The following is a 13,901-nucleotide window of genomic DNA, read 5'->3' as shown; positions in this document are numbered from 1 at the left end:
AGGCCACCTTTCTGCTATGAAACCAATGCTGGAAATAGTCCTGGCTCCAGAAAGTCCACTGCCTTGGCACCTCTGCAGATGGCCTGTACTAAAGTATCTTGGCATCATGTGGGCAGTGCTAGATCCTCCTCTGGGACGGAACAGAGACATTTGTTGGTTTTGCCACCTTAAAAGGAGTCAAAGGTCCTTCAAACTGGTGGGAGGCCAGCATCAGGCCCTAGTTCTTGGTACTGTTTATTCAAGGCTGTGTGCAGCTGAAGCCGATACTGTGTAGTTCACACAGAGCTGAGGTTAATAAGATCATGGAACTATGGTGCTGAATGGTACTAAAAACAACTCAAGCTTGTTTCTCTGTTCTAACAAACACAGGAACTGAAACCTGCCAGAAAGCTTTAAAGGCACATCCTAAATAGCACAGCTTTCTTCTTTTCCCAACGCTTTTTCTAAGAGAAAGGAATTGTGGTGTTATTATGTATAATTTACTCTACTTATTTGCTGTGGTCCTCATTACAAACATTCTCTATTACTTCAATTTTAGGCACACAATTTGCATAAATATAGAGCTATAGATGTAACATCTGCAAAAAAAAAGATATTACACAGTAATTGGGCATTACCACAGAGATCTTCAGAAGTGCTGTTCATGGAACTTGGCATCAACATTACTTAGATTGCTATGTGAAAATATTTCCGATATGCCTCTCTATGTTTAATGGCCTAACCAGATGCTTATCAGAACTTTTGTCATGCCTCAGAGTATCCAGAGCCAGATGCTTCTAGGAAAGGTGTAAGAGCACCTGAGATGCCCCATGTGAGATAGTCTGGCTGTGTTAACTTCATATTTATTTTTGTTCTCATCTCTAATCGAAGACTGCTTTGTCAATAAGTCAAAGCAAAAGACTTAACATTCTTTCCAAAATCCCTGTGGTATTTTGTAGTTATTTTGTGGATTCTCTTTACCTATAGAAAAGTCTCCTTTGATTTAAGAATTTCTGAAGTTCTTGTCTATAACTTCCCATGGCAGGTCTTTGCAGGCATAATTGCATGTGCATTTTTTTGAACAGACTGATATTTTAGCTATTTGTAAAATGTATATCTTAAGCAGTTTTCTAAATGAGGATTTAAAAGCCATTCTTGGGAGCACAGCAGAACACTCTTGTATGTGGTTTTTTTTCCAAGAGGGCCATAAAATTTTGTGCCCACTTCAGGTATCCTGTGATGTGTAGAGACAACACCTGTTTGCATATGAATATAAGGCTGCATGTTTTCAGATGGATATGGGAACAACATTCTTTAATAAAGAGTTGAGAGGTGTAATTAAAGCAGGGTCATACTCCCTTAACCTATTCAGATGACTTCAGAATTATTTTAAATGACCAAATATTCCCACATCTCATTCTGTGCATTAAAGAAAATAAAATTAATATGAAACAGAGTCATTAAAAAGACCAGAGTGACTGTGATTGAGTTATGTTGTTAAGTGTGCATGTGTATGTATGTGTGTGTATGTGAAATGTCCACAGCATTTAATTATTGGTTCTGTTATGAGCAGATTTAGATAAGTTGATAATACCAGGGCTTTATGTAATTTCTTTTTACTAGGCAATTATGGGCTGTATTATATCCTGGCAGCAAAGTATTGTGGGGCATCTTATTAAGCACAGAGCCAGTGAAAACTGATGAACAATTTTGCTGAACTAGGCATGCAATTTAGAAAGCAATAATACACAAATCCAATTTAGCACACAATTGATACAGCCGCACGTCAGCACATGTAACTATCATAGCCACAAATTAAATTGGGATGGGCCTATTTTGCAACAGCACAGGCCAAGATTAAATATATTTGTTCTCAACTTAACAACTTGCTGACCGTAAATAATAACAATCCCATCCATGCTGCCCCCTAGACGCCTTCTAAATATTTATTTTTAAACCACACAACAGGTAACAAGCATGGAAAACATCTTGTTCTCTGTCGGGAACTGAATCCCAGCGTTGCCCTGACTGGCAAGGCGAGCAGGACGAGCCCGGCGGTGACGGCACTGGCTGTGTCCAGGTGTGGCTTCCCGGGAAGGGGCCTAGGGCTGGGCTCCTGCTCTTCCTGCGGTGTGGGGGTTTGGAGAGCTCAGTCACACCTCTTGTAGCTAAAAGCAGCCCATCAAGGAGCTGGCCTGGCGAGGTGCATTAATGAAGGATGTTGAGGGAGTCACTGGACAGGTAGGAAACAAGCCAGATAGCAGGTTTTGGCCAGAATAGTTGTAGAACTCAGTGGCTGCTACATCATCTCTGCAACACGGAAATAACTGCTATCTTAGGAGCTGCTGGAGATACTACCTCCTTAAAATGTGAGGAGGAAGTTTTTGGCCAAGGGACAGCTTTGTTGTTCAACTCCTCTCAGTTTGCAGAGCTGGCGGTATTTTAGTTTACTCAAGCCCCTCCTGCTGACATCTGGCTGTAATATTTGTTTTTATCTCCTATTCCAGGATGTTAGGATGTACTGTAAAACAGTAACTGTCCCTTTCTCTGAAAGTGTTGGAATTTTGACAGTTGATAAAATGTTCCTGGATTCTGCATGCTCAGCTTTAGCACAGTTAGTGTGATGTTGATGCGCATTGAAAGGGGCAACATTTGAGGTGAGGGTTAGTTTCATTAGCGTTGGTGGCACTGCATGCAGCAGAGATTTCATTGGCTGAAGCCAGGACATTGTGCTAACAAGTCTGAATTCTGAATCTGGACATCATTGTATTTAACATCTGTAGAATCTCAGAGACAGGCTTCTGATCTGTTTGTCTGTAACTCACTCACTGAACTCCAGGAAATTTTGGACCCAATTCTAAGCTCAGTCTTTGAAGTATCAAACTCTGAATATTCTCTATCATGGGTCTTCAATTTTAACTTTAAATATAATGTCCATTCCTGAATATTGCATCCTCCTAATTGGTGCACATGCAGAAAAAGCCTTGATCCTATTTGCATGTTCTTCCTAAACATGGTTTTCTTTGTCTTTTTCATTCTTTCTCAAGAAATTCCTCCAAGCTCCTAGTTGGTGATGACTGGGGAAGACTCTGCTGCTGGTCTCTGGATGGGTAAAAAGAAACAGCCAAGTTTTTTTCAATGATTTGGATGGAGAGAAAATTTACCCTTCAGAGCATGAGAGAATCAGAGAAACTGGAAGCCTCTGGATGGAGACTGAATCTTAAGGGAGTTGCTGGACTGACCCTGCAGTCAAGCATAATTTAAATTAGACACTGGACCCCAAAGTTGTGAGAGAAACTGACAGATATGCACATAGACAATGAGATTTTTGTAGTACTTGTCTTGGGAAAACTTTTATATTTAAAATGTTATTTTAGATACTGAGTTTGACATAATAAATTTTATTTCACAAATATCATTTAGCAAATAAAACTGCCTTGATTATGCCAAAGAGCAGTGTATCTTAATAGTATACTGTATTTTTAATATCATGAGATAAAAAATACTCGGGCTTCAAACAGGTGAGTATGTTCCAGTATTTTTGCTCTTCACTGACATGCAAGAATATTAATATCTCCATTCTTACTCTTCCCTCCTCCCTGAATCTGCATAGAAATATATGCAGGCCTTTTCAAAAGATATTTTGCTTGCAAAGTGAAGTTTGGAATTCCCAGCCAGATGCTGGTGCATTTATCCAGCCCCATTGTGAACGTGTTATGGTGTAATGTTTCCTATCTCTGACTTCTTTTAATAGCAAGGCAGGCAAAATGGATTGAATAGGTGAAGAGAAAGATATGACATGGCTGATCAACATATTCATTTTTTCCTTCTTTTCTGTCTTCTTTCTAACCCTGTCCTTATACTCTCTGGAAGTTCAGTGTATTAGATATACTTCAGGATTTACCTCTACATCTCCCTTTATGGTAGAAGTGAGCATTTGTAGTAAACGAAGGCTGAGACTATAGTGTAATAAATTCAAGTGCCATTTGTGTCCCTAGTGGGGATGGAAAAACTGTGAAAAATCAGCCTCTTTAACATTTTAGCATAATTGAAAGGAGCTAAATCGATAACTCCCTCTCCCTTCTTCTCCTCCTTGACCTGCTGAAGAGATTGAGTATCTTACCTCACATACAGCCGGGCTAAGCAGCCACACAGGCAGAGCAGTGTCCTGAACACACGGGCTGGGTCAGACATGTGCAGGGAAGAACACGAAGGACATTATGGGTCTGAAGGCTCTTTTGTTCATACCCCCAAACACATCCTTGAGCAGACAGCTCCCTGATTTCCACTGCACTGGGACTGGATAGCACTGCAGGAGTGAAGCCCCATGTGTGCTGTACATGAAGAACTGCTGTATGCCAAAATCTTGGTGCTAGAGACTTGCTAGCATCACTAGGAAGAATCTGGAGTAGAACACAGGTTTTTACCAGTCCTCTTTTAATTACATGATCAACTTTCTTCTTCCCATGGGAAACTACTTAGCTAATGACTCTTCTTTTAAATTATGTTGCTGAATGAGCAAATCTTCCTGTAGCAAACAGCCTCCTTCCCTACAGAGTGCTGAGACACGTCCGCACCACAACCTCCCCATGGTTTGATCTGGTCTCCATAGTGAGGTAATTGCCTGTGGAAAATGCAGTAATTACATGTAAGCTCATGATGCAGGTGTACATGGAAGTCTGCATTACGACTACACAGATGACCCCCCTGGTCTTCCTTTCTGACCTCCAAGTGCACGACTTGAGTCAAATACTAATTTTTCTGAGCTCAGGGAAACATACACTGAAAACAGGCCAAGGCACACCAATATTCAAGTCAAAATATGGAGCAAAGGTGAACTGTGCCTGTCTTTACTTTTCCTGAGGACTAGGAAAAGATCAATTGTCAACCAAAGTCTACTACTTCTTTCCTCTTCCTCCTCCACATTCCTTAGAAATAAGCTGTGATTTGGATATGTGGACAGCAAGATGTGGATTCATGCCAACTGCAAATACAGCTTTACTGAACCATGGTAAAGGTGATTAAGAGCTGTGAAAGAAGGTCGCTACCTATGTTTTCACTTACTTGGTAAGCATCTTGAATGGCTTGCAAACTGCCTCCTCCTTCTGCCTTTTCATGCAGCCTGTCTTTGCCAAGAGCAGATGCTTCCTGTTCTAGAGCTGGCAGTGGCACTCACCTTGCAGCCTGAGCAGCTGCACTAATGGCTCCAACACTCTAGACATCAGCCTGGCTTTGTTTGGTATGAGAAGAGGCCAGCTGTGGGCTGGCCATGCATGAATTTGACAGGCTCATCTCCTTGTGCCTAACATCAGTTCTCTTAAATCTTTAATAGTTGCTTCAGCAACATCTGTTTTGAATCACAGAGAACAGGTCCAGAGTGTGCATGTGTGAATGGAAGTCAGCATGTTAAATGTTTTCCCAAGTAAAGCTTCTCCTCATGTTCAAGGAGCTGTAATTTGGGAGCGTATGAAAGGCAGATGAATAGAAGAGGGTTGCAATTTCATCCTGGTAAAAGTTCTCATCAGGAATGATTTGCTGTACAACAATGCCTGGTTGAGAAAATTTCTTCTCTAGCTCCAGAGAATTTTTCCCAAATGACATAAATCATGGGAAGAAACACATACTGTCAGTACCAAAAGCATGACTAAGACTGCAGAGTTAAGGCACAAATGTCAGCATGCTGCAGTCATCAAATTTTCTGATACAGCCTGTGTGTGACAGGGGTAGAGTGCCAGCAGGTCATTTTTCTACAGGTAAGTCTCTGAGACAGGAAGTTTTTGCTCCATATTTGTTATAAGTGGTTGAAGGATCACCTGAAAACAACCCTCTTGCAACTATCCCTTTTGAATATTTGTTTTGGTCTCCTGCATATTTGGTAAATTATGAATGTCCATGAAAATGTCCAGGAAATTTAGTCAGCTCTGGATGTGAAGGTGGCTTTGACTGATACATAGACAAGACTTGGTGCTGGGTCAGGGGCAGTAATGGTGTGGATTGTGTATCCTGATAACACATGCTTGGGATGTAGGGGTAGCCTATCTAAAATATGCTTGAAAAATTAAGCATAGCAATTCCACAGAAAATACTTTTAGCACAACTCCATTGTTACTGTAAGTGGAACAGTGTGAACATCAACAAAGTGTTATAATTATCTCAGAACCAACTTTTGCACAGGGTAAGTAGCTCAGGGTGAGAATTATCCTTAAAAGAAATCAAATGCTGTTAGGATAAGAAATGCAGAAATGAGTTTTAACTCTGCCCTATAGGGAAATGAAGAAGAGAAATGTGGAACAACCAAACCTTTATGTGACTTTAAAAACCAGTTTAATCTAATTGAGTACCATAAACCCTAAAATGCCTTAATTACACTTATTTGGTTATTACACAGGATATCTTGCTTCCCTGTTCAGCAACAGAAGTCTTGTAAGTATTACACTGAGCATTAGAGTGGAGTCTGATCTCTAACATTCTGCAGGCTAGTTAACACTCATGAAGCAATATTTGCCTATGCACTGCAAGACTTTGCATCCTCAAAAAAAGAGAATTTACTTGAACTGTTTTTGAAAAACCTATGCAAGGCAATCTGTAATTCCCACAGGAAAATTTTCCCTTTGGTTGTCACTATGTGCTGCTCTTCTCAACTAGGGATCAGTTGTTGCATTATTGGTGTCACTGTTCAGATGGATGCATGTCAATTATTGTCATTGAAGTCAGCCAGGCTGGTGGGGATGTGAGGAGGGTACAGGCTGGTATAATTTCTGTGGAGGAATGCCAACCCTCTCTATACATTTTTCCTGACAGACAGTTTCCTGTCATCAGAGCTCTTCCCAAGTGTCAGGAGGCTCATGAAAATTTGCCACATGAAATTTTTAAAGGGCTAACCTGAAAGTGCTCACCCTTATTCCCTTCACTAGGGTTAAATGTCTTATGGGAATATGGTACCCAGAACCAAGCAGCCTTCAGCATTACAGTGGCATATTAATGACCATAGTATTTGCTGTAATGATTACTGAGCAAATGTAGCCTTTTGATGGGGACAGTGGTGCCTCTGTTCAGCAATCAGCTTGATGTGTTTCATACTCAGGTGTTGCAACTCTATGCATGTGCAGGCTGTTGGTGTAGTGCAGTCACGAGGGCAACAGCAGGATGGGAACTTTCCTTGTTTCAGGTCAGAAATTGTCTCCTTGTTCAGTTTGGACATGAGGATTTGTTTTTCCCCTGCACATGTGTTTTCTGGCCAAGAGGGACAGCAAAGCTTCTGTTCCTGTATCTACTCCAGTTTTGGTGGGATGCTCTTCTCTCCAACATGAGTAGCACATGAAGTAAGCCACAGCAGTGAATAGTGAGAGTGCTCTTTGGCCCCTCCAGTGCTCAGGCCATTCCCAACCATCTCCTGGCTGTGGCATCTCCAGTGGAGAAGTGGTGGTAAGTTAAATCTCCTCAGCCAATGTCCATGTCTTTATACTCCTTATTTTACTAACACTGCTGGACTGACCAAAATCAAATGCAGTCAAGGTGAAGTAATTGAAGTTCCCATCTTTGACACAGTTGCAGAGCACCAGATCTAGTAAACAAGCAAAAATTTTTTTGTGTGACAGTGGGACCCTGGATGTTGTAAACAAGGAATTCCAGTAGTTATGGCAATAACCAGAGCTGCTGCCAGACCATGCGATTATTTGGTTGGGAAGGTATAATCCTGATTTGCTCCAAAGCCTTTGTCTGCCTGGCAGGCTGGCTTCAGCCAGCATTTGTTGGCTCTTGTTGTGTAAGGACTCATTTGCCACCTTGTTGTATAGCAGCCTGTGGCGTTCATGGGGGAAACTCTGGGCTCAGGGCCTGATTATGAGCTGAATATATACTCCATATCTGGGCTGGATATTTACAGGCTCTGTGCTGGAGCTGGGGCTCTGATAAGTGGGAGGAGGCCCACTGGAAATCTACTGAAGCAGGTCTAATTGAACCAAATAGACCAGCTCAGTAGAGTAGAAAATAGTCCTTATATATCTACCCGAAGAAGATAATGACCTTTTAAATAACAGAAGCAATTTTATTTCAATACCCCAATTACTCGGAACTCTAGAATGTCAAAGTGCCAAGCACTTTCAAAATAACTTAATTTAGACATTTATAGCACTTAGACACTGCTAGTTTCTTATCTAACCTAATTATGGGTTGTACAGGAAATTGCAAAGCATCCCAATTAGTGTTATTTTTTATAGTGATACATAGGAGTGGCCTTTGCCATTTGCTCTAATCATGTGCATGGTGATTTACTAATTTTGGCTTTTGTGTTAGTTCCTCCTCTATCTTCTGGTTGCTCTTTGAGAGCAAGCAAGGAGGAAGCAGAAGTAGAAGTGAGCATAGCTATGTTTGCTTGAGGGACTTGAAGGGCATATTTTCCTCTGAGAGCAGAGTACAGTTGCAAAGCAGGATCATTTAAGATGAAGAGGTGCCACGTAGCTGAGTAGCAAAATTGTGGACCTTTCTCTGACCTGAGTATTTAGCCATGATTCTTGACTTTTCTTATGTAATGTACACCTAGATTTAATAATGTCAGATCACATCACTGGAGAAAGAAAAACATCATTTTGCAATTCATTGCACATCTATAAGTGTCAAAACAACCCACCAAAAGACTGCAGAGAAGAAAATTTTACCGAGTATAATACACTTTAGTGTGAGAAATGCAGAATAAATGGATTTAGCTCCTTTTAAGAGGAACTGCAAGACTAAATTAATCCCTGGCCTAACTCTCTGCTTCAGCCCCACAGGACTAGTTCAGGGGAAAGACTTGTGTAAAGCTGCTTCACTGGTTGCCTGAAAAATCCCTTCACAGACAGTGCTGAGCAGTTTTCATTCTCGCTCCTGAGCACAGCTGGCAGAATGAGAGGTGAAGGAAGTGGTGCAGCACCACTGAGCAGTATTCAGTGACTTCTTATTTGCTTTCACGGTAAGAGGAGAACATGCATCCAGTTACTGTTTGAAAGTGACAGCTGTTGCCCACCCCCATGTGGTTTTTTGCTCTGTATATTTTATGTGATGTCTTTGTTCTGTGCTGTGCTCCTCCATCCTTCCCAGTATCAGGAGAGAGTTTGTCTTAGCAGCCCAAGAAGTTCCTGCAGGCCTCTTCATTCCTCAGGATAATCCAAAAGTATCAATGGCTAATTTCTCAAGGAAAGATTCGACTTGTGGGTAGTTATGTACTGCTGCTAATTGTGCCCAAGATGATGCCAGCCTGGAACTGGAAGGCAAAAGCCCTGGAGGTGATCTTGCCACAGGTCTATGTACAAAGCCCTAAAGCACTCTTGTGTTCTTATTCACTTCCTTATGGCAAAATATTTTTACAGACAAATAGATAGGATTTTAACAAAGCTTAACTCAAATTAATTCCATGAGGTAAAGCTTGTGTTTGACCAAACCAGTCCTTTTCCCCTAAGTTTTTCCCTAGCCAGGACCAAAACCCAAGTGAGATTGCCCAGGGCCTCTGTGGACCTGACCTCCTTACTTCCCTGGTGTGAGATGCAGGGGCAGATCCTCACAGATGAAGTCTCAGATCCTCACAGCAGGGAAATACAGCTGCAGTTACTGTCCCTGTTATGTACTAAAACAAAAACCTGAGCAGGTCTCAGCAGGAGGCTCACAAAGGGCTGCCAGAACATTTCTGACCATAGTGGTGGAAGACCAAAAAGCTCTTTGTGGGGTTTGGAAACAGCCCAGCAATGCTGGTAAGGAACGAGAGACACAAGGTGCCAAGACAGGGAGGACTCCTGAAATACCTATGGCTATGCAAGAGTCTTCCTTGACATGCAGTCTTTTGATCTACCCAACTGAGGAATCAAACCTGCCAGTGGAACACAGCATGTGGAATGTGCTGTTCACATCAGTGCAGAAAACTCAGATGATCACTTACTAGGCAGTAAAATTTAGGAATTTTATCTCTTACCGTGGCAGGTTAGACTGAAGCCAAAAAAGGACCTTTGCACCTGGATGTCATTCACCAGAGCTGTTTTGGAGAAGCCCTCTAAAACAAGAATTCAACCTACAAATTAAACATTAAATACAATCTTTTCTGCTCTGAGGACTTCTTTGCCAGCAGCACCTGGCCAATCCCTGGCTAAGGACACAAGTTTATTGAACTTTTTAATGAAGAGACCCTCACAACTACATTACAGTTATACTAAAACAAATAATTTGCTTGCAATTGCAGAGATAATGACATGCTGACCACACCTACCAATTAGAAAGTTGTAATAAAGAGTAATAAAATACCTTTTCCTTGGGCTGCAGATTCAACCCCCACACAGCCTGCGACACTAATATGATTTACTCCTATTTGCTGATGGAGGATTCTAGTAATAAAATTTAATGTAGAGGAACAAGGTGCATTTAACCAAAGCTGTAAACATATCTAATTCTATCTAAAGCTATAGGGTGCAGTAGATTAGCATTTAATAATCTGATATTAATTTGGTGTGAAGCTACTAGAACTGTATTTGTTAAGATTTCAGCACAAAGCCAAATTTTACCAATGACAACAGGAGTAACCAAAATAGTGTGACTCAGCAGACTCCAAATGCTGCTTAATAAGGTACTAAGAGTCTTCATGGGAACTCCTGTCCTAAAAGAACAGTGGGCCACCTTCAGCTCTGCTGCTGTTCTGCTAAAGACAGAGGGAGTTAGGCCAGGGATTAATTTAGCCTTGCAGTTCCTCTTAAAAGGAGCTAAATCCATTTATTCTGCATTTCTCACGCTAAAGGGTATTACACTCAATGAAATTTTCTTCTCTATAGTCTTTCAGTGGGTTGTCTTGACACTTATAGATTTGCAGTAAATTGCAAGATGATGTTTTCCTCTCCCCAGTGATATGATCTGACATTATTAAATCTAGGTGGACATTGCATAAGAAAAGATACAGGAAATGTCTGCTAAGAAAAGATGAGTGATCTCCCAAGTAATATTTCTGGCCTTGTTTCACTCAGCTGGTCTGCTGCCTTTCAGGATTCTGCTACAATCTGAAGTCAGTTCCAAATAGAAAACACTTGAAAAGCCTGGAACTATCTGCAGAATGAAGAATTAAATCCCAAATATTTTGACTTTCTAAACACTGTGTGAGAGATAAACTCATGTCCTTCAATCTAGGAAGCAATATCTTTCTCTAGGAAGCAGTAAATCCTACAAAGAGTAATACAATAAATCTTACAAAAAAGGTAATTTATTCAGTTCAATTAACTATTATTTTGGGGAATTAGATATCAAACATAAAAAAGAATATATAGGATATTAATACATAAAGAATGGTATTCATTAACATGCTAGGCATAAATATTACAAAAGAGGATTCTTCTGAACAATGGGCACAATGGCCAGTTCTATGCAAAATAAATGTTTGTAACCAAACTTGAAAGTTTTCACAGCTAAGTGGTCAAATTATTAATGTGTTAGGATTTTAAATTCCAAAGTAGCAACTAATATATTCTATGTTTTTCTAAGGCCTTTTGAACAGCTGTCTGTGTTACAGATGTCCTCTCTGAATAGTCAGTTAAACTGGCTGTTCCAAAATTGATCCCTGAATGTTGAATTGCTCATTAGCACCAATTTGGTTTTGGTCAATGAGTTGATTGCTGTTGTCACTGAAAGTCCAACACCTGATCAGAGAATAAGGAAAGATAACATGCCCTTTTGGTGGATGATTAAATCCTGGGATAACGCAAAGGTGAAACAAACATCTTTTTTGACAGCTAATGCAAATATTAAAAATTAAAACAATTACTAGCAAATCTATTGATGAAACTTAGTTTGGAAAGAACTGTTTTGGTGAAGGAATAGAATCGGGATTAGTACTGTACATAAAGGTAAGCCTGATGAGCTTTTCTTAAATTCCTTTTTATAGAAGAGATTTTTATCCAGTGTGAAGGAAGATGACTGCATTTTATATTTACAGATCCTGGCTACACAGTAACAGACTATGTGTGCTGCCTAACCTCTACCACTGTTCAAAAAAGTTAAAAAACTGTCTATACAGACTTGCTTAATCTGGTGAATCTCTCCAAAAGTCAGTGATGTGCTCTGTCACATGGTTGCCCTTGGATCCCCATCCTTGATCATCCCCTCATCCTCCTCTCCTGCATTCCCATGCAGTAAACAAGAACCAGGGCATGCATGAGTGTTCCTGTGGATTCCCAGCTGAGCCCTGATGAGAAGCTGCTGTATCACTAAAAGGCTGTGACCTGTAAAGGAAGGAGCAGCTTGGACCACCTTAATGATGACTCCAGAACCCAAGGAGTGCTACTCCAAAATCCACATTCAAAACTGCTGAATCAGCAGCTTGTCACGGGGCTCCCTCACAGACCTGGAGAAGACCTGGCACATGCCAAGTATTGGCTCTCTATGACCTGATGGTGACCTAAAGAGCTCACCCATGCTTTTACGTCTCCATGAACTGCAGGGTTAGAGTTACTGAAGGGTTAAAGCTTCCCAAGACGTTGGAAAGATGTTGGGTATGGAACTCTCCCTGAGCTTTGGCGAAATTTAGACACTGAAGATACATGAGCTTGAAAACATCAGTCCAGCCATTCTTCATTACTGAAATGCCTAGGATGGCACAGAATAGCTCATTTTCCATGAATGTGCCTCAAAGGAAAAGGAAAAATGCCTTCTCAGTTATCAAGAGGTAAAAAAAGAGGAATGTTATTTTGTGCCCTCACATTAAGCTCATTTCCCTACCTCCTGAGCCCTGGTCTTTCCAAAGAAATAACTCCAAAGTCAGCAGGGATTTATAGTGTTCCATACTGAAGGAGAAGCTGTGTAATTTTTTTTCCTCTAGATCAGCAGCTCATTAGTGCAGGCTACAGGAGGAAATACCAAACTAAACCAAGACCAACAGCAGTGTCCTGGTTCTCTCAGTTTTTTTATTCACTATCAAGTTTTGCCTATTCCAAATAAGAACTTTAAAAAATCAAATTCTGGGAGATGTTCCCAAGCTATGAATATTCTTCCTTAAATCATGTGGGTTTAATTATCTTTCCTTCATATTATTTTGAAATTTTATTTCAAACACCATACTAAAAGTAATATAAGTCTTTAAGGACAATGTCATTTAGAAAGGGAATTTGAAAACATACAGCACAAACCTTTTTAACTATTTCTGGAGAACAGTAAAAAAGGAGAAAAAGTAATTTTATCTTTTCCTTGGCTGTAAAAAGTCTCAGCTTTACTGGGCTAATATTTTTCTGATGGGAGGAAAAGCGTTAAAGTGGCCATTTTCCTGGTCAGTGGTCTTTTCCTTCAGTAGCAGGTTGATGGGCATGGATCCTGCCATTATTCCTCCTGAGGCTTGCTGAGATACTGATGTTTGCAGCCGGACTCATCACATTAACATTAAAGAAGGAATAATGTTTAGTGTTAAAAATGCTCCAGGTTGAACTTCAGTCCATTTCCAACAGGGGTACAGAACACTACCAAGAGTATCTCTGGGATGCCACTTGTTGATCAGCTGCTGTTCCTATGCTTACTTTCAACTACACCATGTTGAAAAGTCTCACAGAAAAACAGAAGTGCATGAATGGAAATAAAAAAATAAGGACATTTGTATGATTTTTATAAATAAACAGCACAGCAAGAATTAAATAGAACACAGACAAAGGACATTTATACAGGCATGAACTATTACAGCTTGTTCTCCTCAAAGAGTATCTGTGCGTAGACTGTCATACTGGAAATGCCTTTGGCTTCCTGAATTGGCTTCATCAGTTCAAGTTCAGCATATGTCAAATTCTCCTCTGCGATTTTTGGCTGCAAAACAGAACCAACAAATTCATTATAAAGTTGTTACCACTGAATGTAGATATTTTATAACATTGGGTATAGTTCTTCTCCCTTCCATTCTTATTCTCTATGTTGTTAATCTGTTTACTCTGCATTGA

General features: G+C 40.5%; 2 protein-coding genes across 2 annotated transcripts in view; one reads left to right on the top strand and one right to left on the bottom strand.

Moving 5' to 3' along the window:
- Positions 1-3,430, top strand: part of WDFY4 (WDFY family member 4) — a 115,120-nt gene extending 111,690 nt beyond the window's left edge. The window contains exons 60-61 of the mRNA XM_066323894.1: positions 1,948-2,059; positions 3,027-3,430. Coding sequence (XP_066179991.1) covers positions 1,948-2,059; positions 3,027-3,093 — 179 coding nt within the window. The 3' untranslated portion in view covers positions 3,094-3,430. The remainder of the gene's footprint in view (positions 1-1,947; positions 2,060-3,026) is intronic.
- A 9,611-nt stretch (positions 3,431-13,041) lies between these two features.
- Positions 13,042-13,901, bottom strand: part of VSTM4 (V-set and transmembrane domain containing 4) — a 30,688-nt gene continuing 29,828 nt past the window's right edge. The window contains exon 8 of the mRNA XM_066323893.1: positions 13,042-13,770. Coding sequence (XP_066179990.1) covers positions 13,645-13,770 — 126 coding nt within the window. The 3' untranslated portion in view covers positions 13,042-13,644. The remainder of the gene's footprint in view (positions 13,771-13,901) is intronic.

The sequence above is a fragment of the Sylvia atricapilla genome, chromosome 8 (assembly GCF_009819655.1).
Source record: "Sylvia atricapilla isolate bSylAtr1 chromosome 8, bSylAtr1.pri, whole genome shotgun sequence".
NCBI lineage: Eukaryota > Metazoa > Chordata > Aves > Passeriformes > Sylviidae > Sylvia > Sylvia atricapilla.
The sequence above is the reverse complement of the archived record's forward strand: the minus strand, read 5'-3'. Positions and strand labels throughout refer to the sequence as shown.